Here is a 23,128-nt window from a genome sequence, read left to right as displayed (position 1 = left end):
ATGGAGGAACTTCTACACCAGTGTCCAGTCAGGGATCCGTGAGTTTGTTCTGCAGCTTCCTGTGGATCTCTGGTCCACATCTACACAGACAATGCAAACACTGCTCTCTGCATTTTTTGTGCTATGTCAAGCTTCTCGGAGAGGAGCTGACATACCATACATAGGACCCAGGTCATGGATTTCTAAAGGAAAGTTTTCCTTCTTCTCTATGGAAGCTTTTCCATCAAAGGGATTTAGCCTCACATTAAATAATTTTCTACTGGAAGATTATGTTATCTTTTGTTAGATTTGAAGTTACCCCCATTTGATGCACAATCTGATTATACAAGCAAGTCAGTAAAAGCAAGCATTTGCACAATAACTGCTCTGTTACAACCATCAGCTGTTCAAACCAGAAAGCACAATACATATTTTACTGGTATGGGTGTGGTTAAATGGATGCTAGCAAGATTAAATATACAGACAAGATTTTTTAATATCAGAGCATAAATTAAGGCTCCTGGATCTAAATAAATGGCCTAATAAGAGGCCTAATTTTTAGAGGTATGAGCACCCAAGAATTCCTATTAAACTCTGGCCTGATTTTCAATGGGAGTTGCTGAGTGCTCAGCACTTCTGAAGAGCAAGAACCTTTACCTTAAGGTGCCGATTTCTGAACACAGAATCCTAGAAATGTAAGGCTGGAAGGGGCCTCAAGAAGTCATCAAGTCCAGCCCCCTGCACTGAGGCAGAACTAAGTAAACCTAGACCATCCCTGACAGGGGTTTGTCCAACTTGGTCTTTAAAATCTCCAATCATGGGCATTGAGCCTATTCCAGAGTGTGACGAGACACACCCTCATTCTGTACAGAGGAGACTAAACAAACTCTTCCTGGCCTCTTTAGCACTAACAAGGCACACTTGCAAGGTTTGTTCAGCCTGGAAGAGGAAGAGCTTAAAAGAAGAAAACTTACAGCAGGAAGGGACAGTGAATAGGAAGAAGGCTGCTCTGTCTTACTGCTGGTAAGATAGATGGTCCAGCCAAGGAGGGGACAGCCATAGGATGTACTGCTCACGAAGCTGGCCTGACTGGCAGCAAAGCAGTATGCCCCAGGAGGAGAGGCAAAAGGTAAACCCCACAAAGGGGCAATAGACTCTGACAGACGAGGCCCATAGGGTTAAATCCCAAGAGACTGCCTGAGAGACTGGCCATCTTTTCAGCCAGATCCTCTTCTCTTGCAAGGAGAGGAGAGGAGGATGAGACAATCCTTTGCCGGTGTCTGTTTCCCTCAGAGATCTCCCCCAAGTGCTGCCAACTGGGGGAAGAGAGAGAGAGAGAAAATGAGAGAGTGGGACCTGGTGGGGGGAGGTGGGATTCAAGGAGCCCCTGCGCCCCACACAGACCTTAGCAACCCTTACAGTTAGAAAGTTTTTCTTAATAACTAACCTAACTCTCCCTTGCTGCAGATTAAGCCCATTACTTCTTGTCCTAGCTTCAATGGACATGGAGAACAATTGATCACAATCCTCTTTACAACAGCCCTTCACATGTCTGAAGGCTTATCAGGTCCCCCTTCAGTCTTTTCTCACTAATTAAACCATGCCCAATTTTTTAACCCTTCCTCACAGGTCAGCTTTTCTAAATCTTTTTATCATTGCACACATAAAAAATGGGAAATGACTGCCTACGAAGGAGGACTGCGGAAAGGGATCTGGGGGTCATAGTGGATCACAAGCTAAATACGAGTCAACAGTGTAACGCTGTTGCAAAAAAAAGCAAACAATTCTGGGATGTCTTAGCAAGAGTATTGTAAGCAACACACAGGAAGTAATTCTTCCTCTCTACTCCGCGCTGATTAGGCCTCAACTGGAGTATTGTGTCCAGTTCTGGGCGCCACATTTCAGGGAAGATGTGGACATACTGCATACTGAAACAGGTCTCGGCCAAGCTAATTCTCATTGCTCCAGTGTGGCACCAGTCTCTGCTGAGAGATGGTTGTGGCACAATGCCCACATCAATGGATTAATAATTTCCATGAAACAGATCTATTCCACCTGATCTGTGTATATGCATGTATTAGAAAACTGAGTGGGATTTCAGTTTTAAATATATAGATGCTTTGTGGCATATGGTGTTACATAAAGAATCAGGGCTCAAATAATAAAGGTGCAGATGGAAGAGAAGACAGGATTCTGAAGAAGGCTAGAGCCTCTTCCAAATGATAGATTACGATGCATAAGTAAGAACAAAAAGGTTGCTGTCTCATTCCTTGCACATGTTGTGCAGTCCACAATGTTCTACTAGAATACAGCAAATATTTTCATTAATGATCTGGAGGATGGCGTGGACTGCACCCTCAGCAAGTTTGCAGATGACACTAAACTGGGAGGCATGGTAGATATGCTGGAGGGTAGGGATAGGATACAGAGGGACCTTAACAAATTAGAGGATTGGGCCAAAAGAAATCTGATGAGGTTCAACAAAGACAAGTGCAGAGTCCTGCACTTAGGACGGAAGAATCCCATGCACTGCTACAGAGTAGGGACCGAATGGCTATGCAGAAGTTCTGCAGAAAAGGACCTAGGGGTTGCAGTGGACAAGAAGCTGGATAGGAGTCAATAGTGCGCTCTTGTTGCCAAGAAGGCTAACGGCATTTTGGGCTGTATAAGTAGGGGCATTGCCAGCAGATCGAGGGATGTGATCGTTCCCCTCTATTCGACACTTGTGAGGCCTCATCTGGAGTACTGTGTCCAGTTTTGGGCCCCACACTACAAGAAGGATGTGAAAAAATTGGAAAGCGTCCAGTGGAGGGCAACAAAAATGATTAGGGGACTGGAGCGCATGACTTATGAGGAGAGGCTGAGGGAACTGGGATTGTTTAGTCTGCAGAAAAGAAGAATGAGGGGGGATTTGATAGGTGCTTTCAGCTACCTGAAAGGGGGTTCCAAAGAGGATGGATCTAGACTGTTCTCAGTGGTAGCAGATGAAAGAACACGGAGTAATGGTCTCAAGTTGCAGTGGAGGAGGTTTAGGTTGGATATTAGGAAAAACCTTTACAATAGCAGGGTGGTGAAGCACTGGAATGCATTTACCTAGGGAGGTGGTGGAATCTCCTTCCTTTGAGGTTTTTAAGGTCAGGCTTGACAAAGCCCTGGCTGGGATGATTTAGTTGGGGATTGGTCCTGCTTCGAGCAGGGGGTTGGACTAGATGACCTCCTGAGGTCCCTTCCAACCCTGATATTCTATGATGGAATTCATTTCCATCAATTCCTTCTTCCTTTTTTTGAAAAAAGCTAGGAAGTTCTATACAAAATAGCTGCATTAAATGAATATTAAGGCTACAAAGTAAAGCAATCAAATGTTAGGAAATGCCAAAATTAGGGCTGTCTATTATTAGGGCTAGATTTTGTACTGCACCTCTCAGGAGCATCCCTGGAGGAGGAGCTCTAAAGCTACCTTGGTGCCTCCTCAATTCTGCCTGCTCCAGGAGCTGGTGCCGACCTTAAGACTGCTCTTACAACAGCCTCCCCATAGCTTCCAATGAAGTGTTTCTTGGTTCAAAACAGCTGTAGTGATGAACATAATAGCCACCCCCTCACCAGGGTGTTGCAAGGGCTGTCAGAGTGGTGTACAGGTGCCACAAGGGGGCTATGATCTGGCCTTCAATCTTTACTTATATGATCACTTCTTATTTTTTCCTCTCACAGAACCCATGACTTATTCACTGTGCACGATGGACTGATCAGTGAAGGAGGCAGATTTTTTTTCTTCATTGTTTATGTATGGTCCTGTGCCTCATACACCGCACAACATCAAAACTCTGCTCAGAGAGGAATTTTTCCTTCATTCATGGACTTTCCTATGATGCCACGCACAGGCACATCTGATCACCTAACGTTACTGAATTTACTTTTAGAATAACCCTGTGAGCACTCCATTTTGAGAGTGCTCACAGATGGGGGAACTGAGGAACAGAGTAATCAAGTAATTTACCCAAAGTCACACCAAAGTGAGACCCAGTTCAGTGTCTTAAAGACAAGAGCATCCTTTCCCCTCCCCGAGGATGCCTGTCTTACTTCCTGACTACATCAGCTTCATAACAAACTCTACGATTTCGGTGAATGATCCAAAGTTGCTCTAGGCTCACGCCTGTCCAATGTGCATACTGAATTAGGCAGGAGTCCTGTGGAAAAAATATTATAGGACCACATTATTTAAGATTCTATCATAAATGCAACACATACATGCAGAGTATGGAATTATAGCTAATATGGAAAAGGAGCCATACAAAAATCAAGCAGATTGAATAGGTACAGAAGCAATCCACTTACTATCTTTTTGCTCTCTTCCCTGTGGCCCAGTTCTCGAATTCTCTCCATGATGGCCTCCTCAGAGCATTTAACTGTTACGGAACTGTTGCTGAGAAGGGTAGCAACTTGCTCTTTAAAAGCACTCAGCAGGCTGTGAGCAGTCCTGGCCTCGTCAATGCTGCTTTTCAGACTCCCATCCATCTCATTGGAACATCTCTTCAGGTGGTGCAGTTCCTGCTTTGAGGCTTCCCAAGCCCTCTGGCTAGCAGCAAGCCTATCTTGGAGGCTTCTGATCTCCTTCTCTAGACTCTGTTTGGCTGTTAAAGCACTGTCCAGATCCTAAAATACAAAAAACATGAAACAAGGCTTAATACAGGTCAAAAATAAGGAATGGGGACTAAATGGCTAATTTTCAGCATGGAGAGGTGCAGGAACGAGTAGCATTAGGACCAAAGTTGTTCATTATGGGCCCAATCTTGCAAGTCCTTCACAGACAGAATCCCTATTGAGGTAAATAGGACTCCCACATGCATTTAGTATCAATTATCTTCATAATATAGTGAATGGGAAAGTAAGATTTGAAGATGACACAAAATTACTTAGATCTATAAATACATTGCTAGATTGTACTAGAAGAAATGGTGTAAAAATTTAAAACTACTTGCATATACTGATGGGGTCTAAATTAGTGACATAGGAAAAGATCAAGGCAACATCTCAGCACACTCCATGAAGACATCTGAATAATAGACCCACGGGGGTTTAAAAAAAAAAAGTGACAAATGTACCAGGATTATTTCCACACAAAACAGGGGAGTGGCTAAATGAGAAAAAGTTATAATAGTATATAAGGAAAGTGCAAATATTCAAATACAGATTGGCTGCCTCATCTCAAAGAAGACATAGATGAGAGAGGGAGGTGAAGAGATGAAGACTAAATCACATTAGAAGCATGATGGGGAGACTTTCAAAGAAGGAGAAATTTAAAAACTGGGACTATGTAGGGCCACATCATGCCCTGGTGAAAGTAGCAAAATTCCTACCACCATGGGGCCGAAGTTGTCAAAAGGAGGTGAGGAATGTCAATATCAAACTAGCCACCTGTCCCAGTGAGCCTACAGTTCCCCCAGTGTGTGAATATTGCTCAATCTGGGAAAGGACACAGCACCTGTGATCAAGTCCTAGCCTTGACCACCTTTATCAAAAATGGTTTTCAACAAAATCTAAAGACAGGAGCCATCTTCTTGGATTTGACCGCTGCCTATGACACAATTTGGCACAGAGACCTTTTGTTTAAACTCTCTCAAGTTGCCCGCACTGGGTGTTCGAAGTAATAGAGCTCCCTTTCTCCGACACAGGAAGTGTCAAATCAATGACCTCCCTCCAGGCTCAGTTCTTTCACCAATACTGTTCAATGTGTACATCAATGACCTACCAGCTATGCTCTCATGCAAGTTCATCTATGCCGACATCATCTGCTGTAGCCACCAACCTGTCCTTCTCAGAAATTGACAAGGTCTTGAATGAAGATGTGAAGCTCATGGCAGAGTATTGTAGTCAATGGCACCTACTGCTGAGCTTTTCTAAGACTGTTTCTAGTGTATTCCATTTGAATACTGCAAATGCAAGCCAGGAGTTATACTTTTCCTCAGTGGCCAATGCCTGCAGCATGATCCAAAACCAGTTTGGCAAAATCAGTGTGACAGTGGATAGATCATTAACATACCACAACCATTGAGGAAGATGGCAGACAAAGTCAGCAGTCAGAACAACCTACTCAGAAAATTGGCCGGTTCAACCTGGAATGCAAGAGCCCAGAAGCGTAGATCATCAGCCCTTTCCCTCTGCTATTCAACAGCAGATTACTGTGCTCCTGTCTGGTGTCGCTCATCTCACACGAGGTTGATCGATGTAGAGCTTAACAAAGCTATGCATATTGTTAGCAGGATTCTGTTGCCATGGCTACCGATACTTAACATAGCACCACCCCATATTTGCCATGAAAAGGTCTCTGTCACGCTGCTGGCTAAGATCCATGAGAATAACAACCTGCCATTGTACTCAGACCTCTTCAACCATCCACCAGCTCACCTGTCTTCTACATGCCTGCAATGGGGTCAGCACCCACCTTTCATGAGCACCCACCATAGTCAACAGTTTCTTCTGCAAGTCTTCAGTCACTCAGCCCTCCAGCCGAATCTCACACACTGTCTGTAGGTGGACCAGAACAAACCCCTTCTGATATACACACTCTTTACCTTCTCCCAGGCCTGGCATGGGGCCATACCTCCAGGGCTTCCTCCCTTAAGACACTGTCTTCCTGAAGCCCTCCCTGGGCTGAGTTCTTGCTCAATCCCCTCAGCCAGCCAGGAGCTCTTTCTTAGCTCCCCAGGTCTCTGGCTGCACTGAGATTTCCATGGTCCCGCTGCTCTTTCAGCCAGCCAGGAACACAGTCCTCTCTCTTCCAGCTCCAGGCAGCAACTGACCGACAACTGTCTCTGCTTCTCCTTTTTATATGGCCCTCCTGGCCCCTGATTGGCTGGTCCTGCAGTCCCTCTGATTGGCCGCTTCCCCTGCAGACACTCTAGGCCACTTGAAGGACCTCTCTTCTGCTCCTCTCTGGGACGGGGTGTGGAAGGATTCTGAGGCCTCCAACTGGGGGCCTCTAGGCCTAGTCCAACCCGTCACAATGCTCTTTATGCTCATTTATGCCACCACAGGACAGGACAGTGGAATCTGCTTGGCGCAATGAGTGGTCAATGATGACAGTCATTAATCACTCTCTCATCAGTTTTGATCTGCCAAGGTGCCTGTGTTCATCTCTGACCTGGTTTCGAACAGGACAGGGCACTGTGCGGCCAATCTCTTTAAATGTGGTTTTTCCAGCGATGCAGCTATGTTCAACTTCAGACTATGTCACATATTGCCGAGTGCCCACTGACTTATTTCGACAACAGGCTATCGGCTCTCCACCTGGCTGATAAGGACACCATTAAATGGCTGGGCATACTGCACATATGCCGATGAGTCTGGACTCTGCAAGTTTAGGGGACATGGCAGGGTAGGTGAGGCAGGACAGCAGCCCTATCTTGCATCCCTATAGAAACATCTTTAGAAATTCCTGAGGAAGTTAATTCTTGAATAGTCCTTCTATGTCCCTTAAAGGGAGGGTACACAGCAGGAATACACAGAAAATTACAGCAAAGGTCCCAAAGGGGCTATGTTGCCATGGAACCTGGGGAATAATGCATAGGGGCTGCTACTCTGTGAATACCCCAAGATCCTGGGAATATTCTCATGCATCTCATTGGATCTCTCTGTTGTAGAGCCATGACCCTTGCCTCCTCTTGTGTAAACTCACAGTACTTGCCAAGTAAATTTCCTCTTCTCTGTGATGATCCAGTCATCAGTTTGAGAAAGAGATAGAGGCAGTAGATATGTCAGGGGTATATAAAATAATGAATGGAAAGTGCTGCATATCCTGTGCTGTGAAATAAGAACAAGAAGCCATTCAATGGAAGAGAAAATATTTTAAAACAGACAAAACCAAAAACATGGTTCTGCTTCATTTAATCAGCCTGTGAAACTCTTTGCCCCAGGATACTAATGAGACAAACAGTTTAATAAGATTTTTAAAAGGATTAGAGATTTATGTGAATAAGAATAAACTCTGCAGTCAAACTAGCTGGGATTACAATGTAGCAAAGAATGTAATCCTTCACACTTCAGGGCACTGTTTGATTAACAACTAAGAATGGGAAGGAATTTTCCTTCCCACAAGGTACAACTTTACACGACCAGGTTGGTACATTTACAGGGAGTCATTTGCCTTCTCCAGAAGCATCAGGTTTCAAATGCTGTGGGAGGCAGGATACCAGACTAAATTGGACAGATTTGTTGCAATGTGATAATCCCTGTGTTAAATACATTTCAGAATAAACAAAGAAACAAAACCATATTAATTAGGTAAATACTGTCATTACTCGTTACTAAACTAATTTTAGAGCTAACTGCCAACCAAATCTTGGCATGGTTCCATTTTATTTCCCTTCTTCAACTCTAAAGAGGTCCTCTTAATAGAGAAATTATGCCAATGCCAAGAATCAAATTATGGCTATTATAGCAAAGAATGAAGGGAGGTCTATTCCAATTATATTACTTCATCAGTCTGTAGATTTCCTTTCACAGGTGCAGCACAATAGCAGCTAGTCAACATAAGGTTGAGCAATAACCAGTTATGATCTCAGTTTATTTTTTTAAAATTTGCAAACAAATACAATTGCTTCAAAAAGCCATGGTACTGAAATGACAAATTGGATAAAATAATTCAAAAGGAACCCAATTATTGTGCCTCTTTCTCATTTTAAGTGTCATGGGTTATAGCAAACCATTTTTTTAAAAAAAAAAACTTTCTTTTTAAGAATCATATTTACAAGTCAGCTGATTCATAAATCTTAAAAAATAAACAAATGCAAGTTGAAAAGTTTAGTAAAATTCTATGTTAAAATTAAATGCTGAACAGCTTCATAGATATAGTTTATCAGGTCAATATATGTATTTAACACATTTTTAATTATAATTTTTAGGATGGTCTTGCCAATCATAGCAAATGTTGGAACTGCAGATAAGAAAATGCCAATATCTCAGATATTCTGTGTATTCATAAAACATTGTGCATATTACAAGCTGGATCCAAAGCCCACTGAATTCAATGAAAAACTCCAACTGACTTCAGTGGATTTTGAATCATGGATTGTGGAGTCATGCTGCTAGCCAGGATTTCTCGGTGTGCAAGTCAAATGACTATTTATGAAGTATGAGTTTATTATACCATACAAATAATCTGGTGTCTGACAGACAAGATACTTCACTACCAGTTCTGTAAATGGAATCTTTAGGACAACATTTTGCTAAATACTATTCAATGAATTTCTCTCTATTTCTGAAGAATAAATTTTACAGCAGTTTTTTAAAAAAAATCTGGCTCCAATTGCATCTCCAGCTACTCCTGATTCTCTATGGAAGAATACTTGTAAAACTCCCTCAAGCTTACTTCAAGGAATAAAATATGGATTTCTTAGCATACATTTCAACTCATCTATCAGTCTCCTACCTCAGAGTAAAATCAATAGTTCTGTACCTTCATGCTGACTTACACAACTTCCGCCCACCTACCACTTTGAGAAGGCTATAACCAGGGATACAGTTGTTGAACGAGAGTGAAAACATCACTCTATCGGCATATAGGAAACATCAACACTAAAGCAGAGCTCTCTAACAAAAGCATTTTAATCTCCTAATATTCTTGAGACTTCATGAACTTGAGGGTGATAACAGAAAAATACTTTTTTAAAAACTAAGCATAAAAAAAAAATCTCCAACCAACACCCTAGCCTGATAAGAGTTTTCCAAACTAACTTTTGTTGGTAATAGCATGTGTTGAAATCTTACCATCATTTACTTTCATGTCACACCATGTTCTTCCACTGAAAAATGCATTTTTCATTCCTAGAAATAGGTCTCTAAACCACACAGACATGCACACTAGAAAATAATTTACCTTGCTAAGCTTGTCCATGTCTTGGGAGTAGACTATCGCCCTTTTCTGCTCTTTGCTGACTTCTGAAACAAGCCTCATGATGGTTTCTCTGCTAGCTTTTGACTCTATCTCATGAACATTGATAGCCTCTGCAAGAGTGGAAATCTGCCCTTTTAGCATTGTATTTTCTTTATGCATCTGATTGACCTAGACAAACATACAATTCAAATAGTACATATTAGTAAAATTCTTACACTGTTTCCTGTTAACAATTGTCTTCACTCATTTAAATGCATTTCTGTTCCCCATCATCATAAAAAATGTTGTTTGTAAAACCTTCAGGGTCAGATCTATGACTAAGTTCTGCTATTCATTTCCAATGTTTCCTTATAAACAAAGTAGAAAGAGAAGAGAAACTGGAGCCATAATATGCCATGAGAAAAGTATGCCTTAGCATAGCAAATGTTAATTTGGTTTAGTTATCCACATACAAATTCTCAGCACCAGATCAAACATTATCATCTGGAGGGCTGTTGTCATTTCTGCATGTCCACAATGGTGATAAGGCAGGGCAGAAAATAAAAATAGATTATACAACTATCTTCATGTGGGAAGCAGGCAGCTTTTCCATAAGATTTATGGCTAGCAAGCCTTTGGAATGGGAAACCAGCACAGGACATTGAGAAGTGATTTTACATTTGAAATATTCTGAGTCATAGGGAGCCATGTGATTTGGCAACAGACTCCTCTTGACCTTATGAGAGGGAAAGGCTATCTCCTAAAAAAAGAATTTGGGGAGCTCTTTTGAGCAGCAGCCAGAATTCAGGGGAAGACAAGCCCCAAGCATGATCTTGATCTGTTGAGGTAATGCTGCAGCAACTCCAACGAGTGTAAAGCTCCACAGGTCTAGAACCCAAGCCTGCAAAACTACCAGGTTACAGCAGCAGCTATAACCAACTTGAACTCCATTTCCCATGACCCACTGTGGACACAGACCATGGGAAGTTCCACCTCAAGAATCTGACAGACAGCAGCCCCATGGCTCCTGATTGGCTCACTGCCTTATATAAGCCCAAGGAGCATTCCAGGAAGCATCCAGGCAACTGGCTCCTCTGTAGCTGACATGACGTTTCCTGCTCGATCTCAGCTTGATTTGAACTTCGCCACCTGACTTGAACCTCAAAACCTGACTTAGACTCTGACTCTTGCTATGGACACTGGCCTGGACCAGACTACAAACTCCTCTGCTACTCCCAGCGTCAGGTTTGCCACTGCTCTGTCCCTTGGCCCTGACTACCCTTGTTGGGATCCTACAAATCTGGGGTTAGGAATATCTTCAAAACAAGCAGAAAAATACAGGATTATATGTCCCCTTGAATCCTACTTGAATGATGACTAAAGGTGAAGGTGCTCCTATTCTGTCTTTACTCTAGTCATTGCTGAGAGAAAAGAGACCTAGATAAGGGAGGGGAGGGGGGGAAATCCAGAACAAATACTCTGTTCTAATAAACACTGCTTTCAGTGTGCCCCTTAGAAGAGAAGTAGAGGTGAAAGACTAGCCGGAGAGTGCAAAAGATGTATTAAAGGTGGGTAGGGGGTGCCGTTGATTTCATTTTCCTGAATGGGAGCTCAGCTTTCAACATTTGGGAAATCGTGGAGGAGAAAGGTATTAAAGATTTTGTGTAGCATTCTCTCAGAACTGTGCGTAATGAATGAATAAGATTCAATTGTACCTTGTAGTAATTGTGTGTGTTTTGGTACAGGTTCAGTATTAAGGTTGTTTTAGTCTGTGTCACTGAGAATGTTTCTGTTTAATGGCATGACTGCATTAAATGAGTGTTAAGAGTGGTGCCAGAACGGTCATATTGGAATTTTATCGTTTTTAATATTTTTAGACAAGCATTCAATTGTATGTATTTTCTTGAGTTGTACTTTGCAATCATAATTGTAAGTTAATATTATAGGAACATACGTAAGGCCTCTCTGAGTTCAATGAGAGCTGTGGGAAATCAGCACCTCTGAAAATCAGGCCTATATTTATGAACACTATTTTATATGGCAATATGCTTGGTATATCCTTATTTGACAACAAAATTCTGATCTTTAACATTTAAGTTGTTTAAACAAGTATTCTCTTTTTCTATTATAAAAGAAAATTGCTGTATTAAATTTTCTACATCAAACCAAATATTTCAAAGACAGTGCACCCTTCTGTATTAATATCCATTAGAGCAATACAATGCAGTTAAATATTTAACAAGTCTCTTCAGTATGTAGGAAAAAATAACTGCACATAAACACCTTTGAAATTAAATGTTTGTGTGGTTCCTCTTTTCCTCTGATGTCAACGTCCAGGAATCCAGAAAGCTGTGCTAAGAATTCACCATGCTTCCAGCTGATCTTAGAAGCTTGATTTTTGCTTTCTTCACATTCATTCAAATATTTGCTAATCAGCCAAAACAAACACACATCAGGAGGAATATTTAGAAACAGTATTTTTTCAAGCAAAAGGCAAAATTATCCCAAGCTCATTGCTTGGGCCTACCTATTCTAGCACAACCTTCACCAAAGTTAAATGTGGTTTAATGCATATACTATGGGCCACCAGGGGCAGGGAGCGCTGTTAGATGCAGTACATTCTGCCCCTAAGAAAGCAAGCGCCTCACAGCCTTATCAAATGATGCCCCTCTGATGACTGGCTCTGAAGATCTCTCTTCGGTCCACGCCAGCAAGATGAAACTATGATGTGGTTTGTTTGGTAGTTGTCCTATTGAGGAGTAAAGCACGGGCTGGAAAGGAAGGAAACTCCAGAAGCATTCCCCAATATACACCCTTGGAAAAATACCATATATTAAAATCATGTTCTGTATTTTAATAAATAGCATACATTTTGAAATTGAAATTAATAAAACAATTACTATATTTTTAAACACACTGGATGAACTACTGGTTCCACATCACCAATTATGCATATTTAAGAGGACACTTAACTCTTTGGGGGTTTTTTTGTTTTGTTTTTTTTTAATTTTTGATGGACAACCTTTACTCAAAGCCCCAAGAGAACAGAAAATTCACATAAAGCCAGAGACTTTCGCCTTGAATTCTGCACAGAAGGGGAAGTTACTTTTCAGGTACAGAAACTGGACTTCTTCAAGATGTGTGGTCCATAAACACATTCCACTGATGGTGCACATATAACTCATGAACCTGAGAGCGGAGTCTTTTGGGCCAGCAGTACTCGTACAACACGCATGCACCCTGCAGCCTTCATGCTCCTGAGCCCTCATGCACCAGCTACCATTTGGTTCCTTCTCACCACAGAACCCCCAAATAGGGACTTCACGGTAGAGGGGATGGAACGGTGGCAATGTGCATATGGACAACCCATCTCAAAGAACTTCCCATTCTCCTTCAGTAAGTAACTTCCCATTCTCCTTCAGGTGATTGTCCATATCCATATACCACATACCACTGCTGGTAACTCCCAAGCAGTGACTGTGTTAAGGAGGTGGGAACTAAGTGTAATTATTTAAACAGAGTGAAGAACTGCTTTACTCTTTGGGCCTGGAGGCCTCAGTCAGGATGTAGTGTCTTGGGAATATGCACATTGATGCCCAAGTGGCTGCTTTACAAATGCAGTAGAACTAGGGTGACCAGATGTCCTGATTTTATCGGGACAGTCCCAATATTCTGAACTTTGTCTTATATAGGCGCCTATTACCCCACACCCCATCCCAATTTTTCACACTTACTATCTGGTCACCCTAAGTAGAACCTCAGAGTTACGAACACCTCGGAGGTTGTTCATAACTCTGAAAAACACATTATGGTTCTTCTTTCGAGTTTACAGCTGAACATTGACTTAATATAGCTTTGAAACTTTACTATGCAGAAGAAAAACGCTACCTTTAACCATCTTAATTCAAATGAAAACAAGAACAGAAACAGGTTCCTTACCTTCTCAAGTTTTTTTTTTTTAAAACCTCCCTCCCCTTTTTTTAAGTAGTTTACATTTAACACAGCACTGTACTGTATTTGCTTTTTTAATTTGTGGCTGCTGCTGCTGCTGCTGCCTGCATACTTCCGGTTCCAAATGAGGGGTGTGGTTGACTAGTCAGTCCATAACTCTGATGTTCATAACACTGAGGTTCTACTGTGTTTGATAATGGTAGACTTCACAGTGATGCTGCTGGTACCACTTGCACTCTAACAGAGTGACCCCTGATGTCTGGTGGATCTACCATGGCCACTTCGTGGCATGTTTTAATACCATCAAATTCAGTTTTATAGTATCTGGGATGAACTTGCAGAACCTTTTGACATCTCTGTGATGGAGATTAACATGAAGTCTTAGTGATTTTCTAAGTACTTCTGTTCTGTTTAAATAGTAGGCCAGCACTCTCCTGACATGTAGAACAGGGTTTTTCAACCCATGGGTTGTGACCCAAAACTAGGGTGCCAGAATGTGGCACAGGTTCACAGAGGAAGCCCGGAGAGGAGAGTGTCAGGTCCTGCCCCCAGGGGGATGGAAAGCCATGGATGGGAGGGTTGCAAAGCCCACCCTGCATTCACACTGCTGTGGTCCTGCAAGGCTGGTTGAGCTCAACTCCCTGCTCCAGGAGTTGCTACCTGGTGCACAGGGTTGGCCCAGCTGCTCCTCCAGGCCAAATATGAATGAGTGGTGCTGTGACCTTCTGCACAAAGTCACTACATCTCTCCCCCAAATTTGGCCCAGCAAGCCCACAAGCTAAATCCTCAAAGGTCACATTGCCTGGAGTGAGGAGCCGAGCTCGCCCAGTCCTATGGGATAGGAGCGAAACGAGTTGCCACTATGGAATGGAGGGTGTAATTATTTAGTATTTACTGCATTAATATGTATATTGTATTTCTTACCCACAATATATTTAGTAAGCCAGGTTTTTTTTGCACTAAAGCTATTTACTGGTCACAACAAGCCATCAAAGTTTACAAATGGGGACTGAACCCAAAAAGGCTAAGAACCACTGGTCTAGAGTGTGCAACATCACCCCAGATTTAAATGCATGAGGTTTTGGGAAAAATACCAGTAAGTGTATTTTTTGGTTCTAGTGGAAGTCTGTCAATACTCTGGAAAGAAATTTAAGGTGTATGCTCCACCTTGTCTTGGTGGAGCACTATATAGGGTGGGTCAGCCATCAGTACCTGAATTTCCTGTACTGATCTGGCAGAAGTTATAGTGATTAAAAATGCAATTTGCATAGAAAGGTGTAGAAGGGAAGAAGAGGCCATAGGTTTGAAGACTATATCCCTGAAGGCTGAGAGTATCACTTTTAAGTTCCATGAGGATCCAGGTTCCTTGATTGGTAGGAATACCTTAATTAGGGCCTTCAGGAACCTAATTACTAACAGTATGGTCCTCCACTGGGGGAAGATGAGCTGAGATGGCCAGTAGGTGATGGCTGACTGAACTGAGGGACAGGTTCTTACATTTTAGTTTGGGTAAATAGTTGAGGATTTGTGGAATCAAGGAATGATGTGGTACCACAGATTTTTGGTGGCACCAGTGAAAAGCACCATCCATTTTGGCAGGTAGGGTTTTCTTGTTGATTCTTTTCTGCTGCTTATTAGAACTTCTCTAACTAGAGAGGAGCAGGCCTGCTCTAGTGACAACAGCCACGCTTGCTGTGAGCTGCGAGGATGCAAGATTCAAGTGTTGGGTCTATCACTTGTTCTGAGACAGCAGGTCTGGGAGCAGAAGAAAGGCTCAGTAGGTCTGTGAACTAGAATTGTCAGGGCCACACTGGAGCTAAGAGAATTAGCTTGGCCGAGACCTGTTTCAGTTTGCAAAGTACTCTGGCAATAAGAGGGGCCAGGGGAAAGTATATATCGGGTCTCCTGTCCCCAGTAACACAAAGGCATCTGCGATGGATTCCAGTCTCATTCTACCCCTTGAGCAGAATCTCAGGCACTTGTTCTATTGAGTGGCAAACAGGTCCATTTTGGGATTGCCCCAGTCCATGAAGATGTCCACCAGAATCTCCCATTCACCATCTGGGAGGAAGTATCTACTGAGATTGTCCACAAGCATGTTCTGCAGTCCAAGTAAATGTACTTCACCAGCAATAGCTGTATGTTTGATGCACCAGTTCCAGAGCGTGATGGCTTCCTGGGAGAGCAGGGAAGGCCTGTCTCTACCTTGTTGAGATAAAACATGGTGGTCATGTTGTTGATCATGATTTATATGTACTGCCCTTCTACTAGGTGGAGAAAGGACTCACAGACCTCCTGTATGGTTTTGAGTTTTCGGAGATTGATGTACATTCTCTTGTCCCTTGGGGACCATAAACCCTGTGTCTTTAATGCGTCCATGTGGGCACCCTATTGTAACAAGGATGTGTCTGTGACTATGGTCTTCAATGGCAGGATTATCCAGAAGGAGACCCCTCTCCATGCACTTTTTTTTTCCCCACCATTTCAGTGAAGACAGGACCATGGGTGAGTTAATGAGATGCATACAGGCAATGTTTGGAGAGTGTGTAAAACAGCTTCTACTAATCCTGCAGTGGTGGAGGTGAAGCCTGGCATGCAGAGTCACAAAGGTGCAAGAGGCCATCTGATCTAGAAGGACAAGGCACAACCTTCCCTTGGTCATGGATTTCCCTCCAACTGAGAGTTAGAATGGACAGGTTCTCAAATCTGTCTTGAGGCATGTAGGCCCTGGATGTGGAGGAATCAAAGATCAGACCAATGAATTCAATCCTCTGATCTGGGATTACTGTCTATTTCCATTTATTGACTTTCAGGCCTGATCTCTGAAAGAGGTTGAGTGCATTTTGGATGGCTTCAGAGATCTGTTGAGGAGCGCTCCCCCATATAAGCCAATCATCCAGTTAAGGTTATTTATTGATGTTGCATCTTCTCAAGTAAGCTGCCACTACTGAGAGCACCTCGCTAAATCTCTTCAATGCTGTGGAGAGTTCAAAAGGCAGGATTCAATATTGATAGTGGTCCTGGCCAACCGTAAATCTTAGGTACTTCTTGTAGGCAAAATGATGGAGATGTGGAAGTACGCATCCTGTAGCACAAGAGATCTGAACTAGTCTCCAGACTCTAGATTTGGGATTATCAATGTAAGGGGTACGATCCTGAACTTTCAACTTGTGAATGAATGTGAGGTTCCGCAAGTCCAGGATGGGTTGCCAGCCTCCCTTTTTCTTCAGGATAGGAAAATAGCTGCTCTAAAAACCCTTTCCCCTGTACTGAGGCAGGACCTCTTCCATCACAATGAGAGAAAGGAGCACAAGGACCTCTTGATATAATAGATCCTTGTGAGAAGAATCCTGGGAAAGGGGGGTTGAGTGTAGGCACTGCTGAAAACCAGATGGAGTATCCATGTGTTATTGCATCTATGGCTCGTTGGTGAAATAGCCAAGGGAACCTCATGGGAAGGAATGCCATCACATCTTCAACGTTAACTATTTCAGAGACTTCTCTAAAAACACATGGCCAAAATGACTGGTTACGTGACATACCATCAAATTTATCCTGTCTTGTTCACCAATTTTTCCCCCCCAATAGAACAGTGAGTTAGCCCCATGTACTGCATGTGTGTACAGTTTGTTCTCTAGGACTACTGTCTCAGATGAAGACACACCAACCAGGAATTATCTTGAAAGTATAAATTTCTTTAAGTTACAGCAACAGCACGTAGCATTAACCTACTTTTTTTTTTTAAGTACATTTGATCACGTGGATTTCTGCAGAAATACTTGCACCTCTGATGTGTCTGAAGCCACAAGACTGGCCCAGCAAAACTAACCTGTGTGTGTATTCTGATCTAACAGTGAATACACTTTTGTTTGGCATGCACACGGTCCTGAAGATTGTTAAATTGATAAAGTCAGCACAGGACATTGCATCTTTTACAATGTAAAGTTGTATATGGCAAAAGCCATCGCCCAATGAACAGTAGGAGGGAAAAAAAATCAATGGATTGAAATAGCTAACAAAAGGCACATCAGAGCTGCATATGCTGGTAGATACTGTATTTAAGCTTTCTTCCTAATCTAACAGCCATCACCAGTAATGGTTCTCTTCCTCTTTCTTGGCATAACTATACCTACAAACATACCACAATATCTGAGCACCTTGATATTGCATTATCCAGAGTGGCACATGCAATACAGAAAAATACAAAAGGTTATATTAATGTGACATTACTAGTTACAAATATGAAAGCCCAAATACATGGAAAGGAAAAATTTAAAAATGTTCATCGCAAGTTGAGCCACGTTGTACAAATTGCATATTTTCTAGTGTATTCTGAACATAAAAAGTAATATATTCATGTATGTATTTAAAAACAAATACACAAATTGAAATTACAATGCATGTATAGCATAACTGAATTTTCCATATTATGAAAACCTTACTTTTCTGGTTTCATGACTATTGAGCATTTAAATATGTAATCTCAATCTTAAGCACAAATTTTTGTATTTTCACTTCCCTGCTTTTTCTTTCAGGGAAAATCAAAGCTATTAAGCTGGAAGAGCTCACAAACTCCACTGGGCAAGCTAATGGATCTTCTTAACCCTTAGAAATTCAGACTGGGGAGATTACAGACTCAATAACCACTGGTGAAATTTACAGAAAAGTCCTACAGATTTGCAGCTGCAAGTGACTAAATGCTTCGCTCGAGTAAACAATCCCTCCTGCAGAGTTTATTTATAACCTCTGTAAAAACATATTGTTTTTCTGACAGGTGCTCCTGGCTGGCATCAGACAAGTCTTTGGTTCCAACAATCACAGACCCAGTTACAGTCAATAGGTGCGTCAAGCATTCTTTCAGACTCAATGGAATAAATAATTTAGCCTCTTTATTTAAAACAAACAGCGATAAAAAATGGAGGATGGCCCAGACTACAGGGCAGGTCAGGGATTTCCCTGATTGAAAACACAGGGGCGAAGAGATTGGTTTTTCAGCCTGTGTGTGGTAGAAGCAGAGAAAGCCTGTAGAAAGCATGGTGAATGTGACCCTAAGAGGAAGCAGAAAAAGACATTGTCAGGCACAGAGCTCGCTGGAGTGGTACACTTGGGGGTATCTGAGCTAAGAAATTGTGCCTGCTATTTGTTTCTACTATGTTCAGGGAAACTGGGCTTTGTGTACATTATTTGCAAGTAAACAAGATTACACCAAAAAATATACCTGACTCATATCAAGTTCTCTTCCTAAAGGGCACAACTCTGCAAGGCCCTGAATATTCGCTAATTGCTCAGGCAAAGGGGCAATACTATACAGCTCAGTACAAAGCTGTAAATCTGTTTCTGCACTGAAATTTGCCTACAAAGGTAGTTTTTTATGTTGGCAACTATAGTACAGTGACATCTCAACCCAAAATTATGCCACAGCTTGACTGAATCTCTTACTTCAGTTTGGCTTCTTGGTCATGGATCTTCTCCTTCAGCTCCCAATTCTCCTGGAGCAAAACCTGTGCTGTTAGGTCTGTCTGTTTTTTGGAAGTGACAAGCACACCTGATTCCTCCTCCATCTCCTGAACTCGATTTTGCAAAGAGAGGAGTAGAGAGGATTGTCTAGCATTGTTTTCCTTGTAGCTTTCCACTTCAGCCTTCAGCTCTTGCAATGAGACTTCTTTAGAGACCATTTTGGATCTGAGATCTAGAAGCTATAGAGAGAGGAGAGGAAGAGAGAAAAAACAAATAACTGTAAGAAGAATTCAATATAGACTACGTATTTGAACTGTCAAATTATTATTTAATTTAATTATTATTAAATTGTTTATTTTTTTAAAATCTGGCAGGAAATACCTTTTGGAATCAAAGTATCTTATTCTTCTACTCTATTACCAATGGATTCAGTGGAAAAAAAACAAGTGACAATAGCTACCATTTTTTCAGTACTCACAGAAAGCAGTAAGTAAACTCCAGCTTCAGTATGAAGTAAACAAAAATAGCCACATTGCTTTCAGTGCCATTCGAAACAATAGCAAAAATATGCATTAGCCGAATAAAACGGGCAAAGTTAGTATGAAGAAAAATGTTATTTTTAAATATCTATAAAGGTATTTAAAAAAACAGAGCAGAAACAAAAAGAACCACTGTTTTTTAAATTAATTTAAATGGAGTTTTATATTAGGTTGAAACAACATTAAGGTTGTAAAAATCACACATACAAAAGTTAGGAAATGCCAGAATTAGGGTTTCCTGTGAAACCTTAATGATACAGTCTTTAATTATATGATCACATACTATTTTTTCACAAGACCTCTGCCTCCCTGCTCTCACTTCTGGTGTCTGGTGTCACAGTGGCCTCTCGCTAATGGAAAGAGTAATTGCAAGAAAAGTCTTGCTCAGTCCTGGGCTGGAGCGTACTCAGTAAGCTCTATGGCAGGGGTAATCAACAGGCGGACCGCAGGCCAAATCCGGACTGCCAGACGCTTTTGAACAGACCCCAACATCTTTTTATTTACTTATTATCATACTTTTTTAAAAAAATTATTTCCTCCAGAGTCTGGACCTTGACAAAAAATAATTGACTACCCCCGCTCTATGGGAATGAAGCTTGCTCACTGCGGCTGGTACAGAGCTCTAAAGAGCTGCAGAATGTTCAGTGAAGATAGAATGGTTGGAGAATTTTGCTAACAAACCTCTACAGAGCATGTGCAAACAGTGATTTTCAGAGGCTTATAATTCAGTCAAGTAGATTAGGTAGATTTCCATAGGAACTGCAAAAGGCACCTCCCCTGGTGGCATCCCTTGCCTAATTTCAAGTCCCTGTTCCAAAGTTTGAAAGTGCTAGAGCTTCTCAACAAACAGTTCTAACTTACTTTTTTTAAAACACTGGCAAAATAATGTATTTTCCCTAGCCTCATTCTCAAACAGTTGATCCATTTTTACTGAAAATTTCCCAGAAACATTCAGCCTGAGGCAGACCTGGCATGTAAAATTTCAGCCTAAATGGTCAAAGTTATAAACAACTAAAAACAGGGATTTACAATAGAAAGGGCTAAGCAACACTTAGGTGTTGCTTCCAGCTCCATTATAATGAAAAATATGCAATATGTGGCAGTTAGTTCTTACCACATGAAAACTAAAACTAAGGTAAACAAGGTATGTGAGTGCTCTTTTAATGCAAGAAGGATGCACTTGTGATTAAGGCACTGGACTGGAACTCAGGAGATCAGAGTTTAATTCCTGGCTCTGCCAAAGATATCCTGTGTGACCACAGGCAAGCTACCTAATCTCTCTGTGCTTTAATTCCCCATGTAGAAATGGAACAACGCTTCCTTTTTCTCTCTTGTCAATTTAGACTGTATGCCATTCAGTGTCTCTTATTATGACTCTGTACAGCACCAAGCACAAGGGGGCTCTGAATTCAGTTAGGACATATAGATGTTACAAACAACAACATGAATTTAACAAGAATTTGAGTATTTTCGATGAAAGTGATGGTGGCTTTCTTTACTCCCTTTCTGCCTTTTCCAAAAACAGCAGTGAAAAAAATTCTATAAAGTGGTCTGTCATCACGACAGTAAGTAAAGAGATTATTAAAGTATTTACTCCCTTCATTTAAGAGTTGGAGTCAAGTAAAGGATCAACAAGAATCTCATCTTCTTTAATTCTTTCTGATGAAATGTAAAGCCAAGCTACTGACCACATACATTAATTAAAGATCAGTAGGCACTTTTTGTTAACTGCCCAAAGTCCAGCTCAGATAATTACATTCTACTGATCTACATTCACCCCTGTTTCACTTGGATATAGAATTTATAATTTATTGTTCTAAACCATTGCTTATCATTGCTGTGAACTGTGTAAAAGTTGTTTGATTTTACAACAAATTTAGCTATATTTCATTCATGGGCATAGTGAATTTTGATTTTGATGCATCATACTGGTGGATCCTAAGCATTTTACACAGAGAGAAGGGGAGAAAGAGAACATGCTCTTGAAACATTTATTAAATGCTTTAGATGCCACCTGGATGAAGAGTGCTATCAGTATAGGATGCTATCATTCAATTCTATCGGCACAGAAAAACCACCTGTACTGCACAACTGGATCAACTAAGCGTCATTCAGTAATGGAAATAAAAAATGAGCATGTTAACAAGTGGGAAAATATGGGAGTCCTGGAATCAACAAATGTTATAATCACTGAGATAACCACAGTGTTAAAATATTAACTTTGGTTAGAATTGTGAAATACTGTATTTTACATCCAAACAAACACATTATGAAAATCATCCTGATGCCAACTTCAATTAACGAGCAAGATAATGGTGCAAAGACTGGCAACTGATAGAAGCAGGAAAAAAAACTCATGGCAAATCAGAACAAATGTAATCTGAAAACAAAAACAAAATCCCACAATTAATAAAACAAAGATACATTTTACATTCCCCGTAAGGAGATTTATTGGATCTACTTTCTCTGCAATGCATGCACAGCTCATATTAACAGGAAAAGAACATTTAGGGGGTTCTTTTGGGGGGAAGGGAGGAAGGGTGATTCTTTAAGACTTACCTCTGACTGGGCACATTCATACTTTACCAGAAGTGCTGCAAGTTCACTACGGGCAGTTTCAGCCACAGCCCGATGATTTGTCTGTTCTCGAGTCACAGGTATATCCAAAAGAATGTGATCATAAGCTCCCTGGGAAGACATCACAATCAAGGCAAAATGAGAACCATCAGACACCATGTTTCTGAACAACGTTTCTTCAGATTTGTCCTGTCATTCAGAAGCTCAAAGAAAACACACTAAAAATGCTGTGCACTAACATTGGGTATGCCATACCCACCAAAGGTGTAAACAGACATAATTGTACTCAAATCAGTGGAGTCCCTCTACTCACACTGGTGGTGAATTTGGCCCTCGGTGTGTTAAAATTCTAGAGTACAGCAGCAAAGTTACTTATGTAGTTATTAAACATTAAAGACAAAGAAAGCTTTACAGACTGTCCTTGGCCAGAGGTTGTGTGTCCCTACTATTTCAGTATTTAAATTCTGTTCCTGCACTGCACACTGATTTACAGTTTTGCAGAAAATAAAATATCAATATGAGGCGGGGGGGAGTAGTATGAGGGATTAAAAAGCATCAAAACACAATACCTAGTCATGTAACTATTCACCTCCCCCCAACCTTCTTTTGGCTGCTGTTCCTCTTGGCTTTTAGACTTTTCCCATTCCGCGGCAGACCAGATCTCACATTTTGACAATGTATACACGCGTTCAGCTTTTGGATGCTCTGAATCCTGAGTTTTGTTTTCATTCTCTGAGTCCAAGAGCACCTTGCAGCA

The 23,128-nt window shown here is 41.4% G+C and overlaps 1 protein-coding gene across 2 annotated transcripts in view; it reads right to left on the bottom strand.

The window, feature by feature from the left end:
• Nucleotides 1–23,128, bottom strand: part of CCDC170 (coiled-coil domain containing 170) — an 82,769-nt gene that overhangs the window by 42,851 nt on the left and 16,790 nt on the right. For both annotated transcript variants that reach the window (XM_074948624.1, XM_074948625.1), the window contains exons 4-8: nt 22,354–22,482; nt 19,238–19,494; nt 12,131–12,275; nt 9,851–10,036; nt 4,312–4,629 (exon numbers count right to left, since the gene is read on the bottom strand). In XM_074948624.1, coding sequence (XP_074804725.1) covers nt 4,312–4,629; nt 9,851–10,036; nt 12,131–12,275; nt 19,238–19,494; nt 22,354–22,482 — 1,035 coding nt within the window. The remainder of the gene's footprint in view (nt 1–4,311; nt 4,630–9,850; nt 10,037–12,130; nt 12,276–19,237; nt 19,495–22,353; nt 22,483–23,128) is intronic.

The sequence above is a fragment of the Natator depressus genome, chromosome 3 (assembly GCF_965152275.1).
Source record: "Natator depressus isolate rNatDep1 chromosome 3, rNatDep2.hap1, whole genome shotgun sequence".
NCBI classification, from domain to species: Eukaryota; Metazoa; Chordata; order Testudines; family Cheloniidae; genus Natator; species Natator depressus.
The sequence above is the reverse complement of the archived record's forward strand: the minus strand, read 5'-3'. Positions and strand labels throughout refer to the sequence as shown.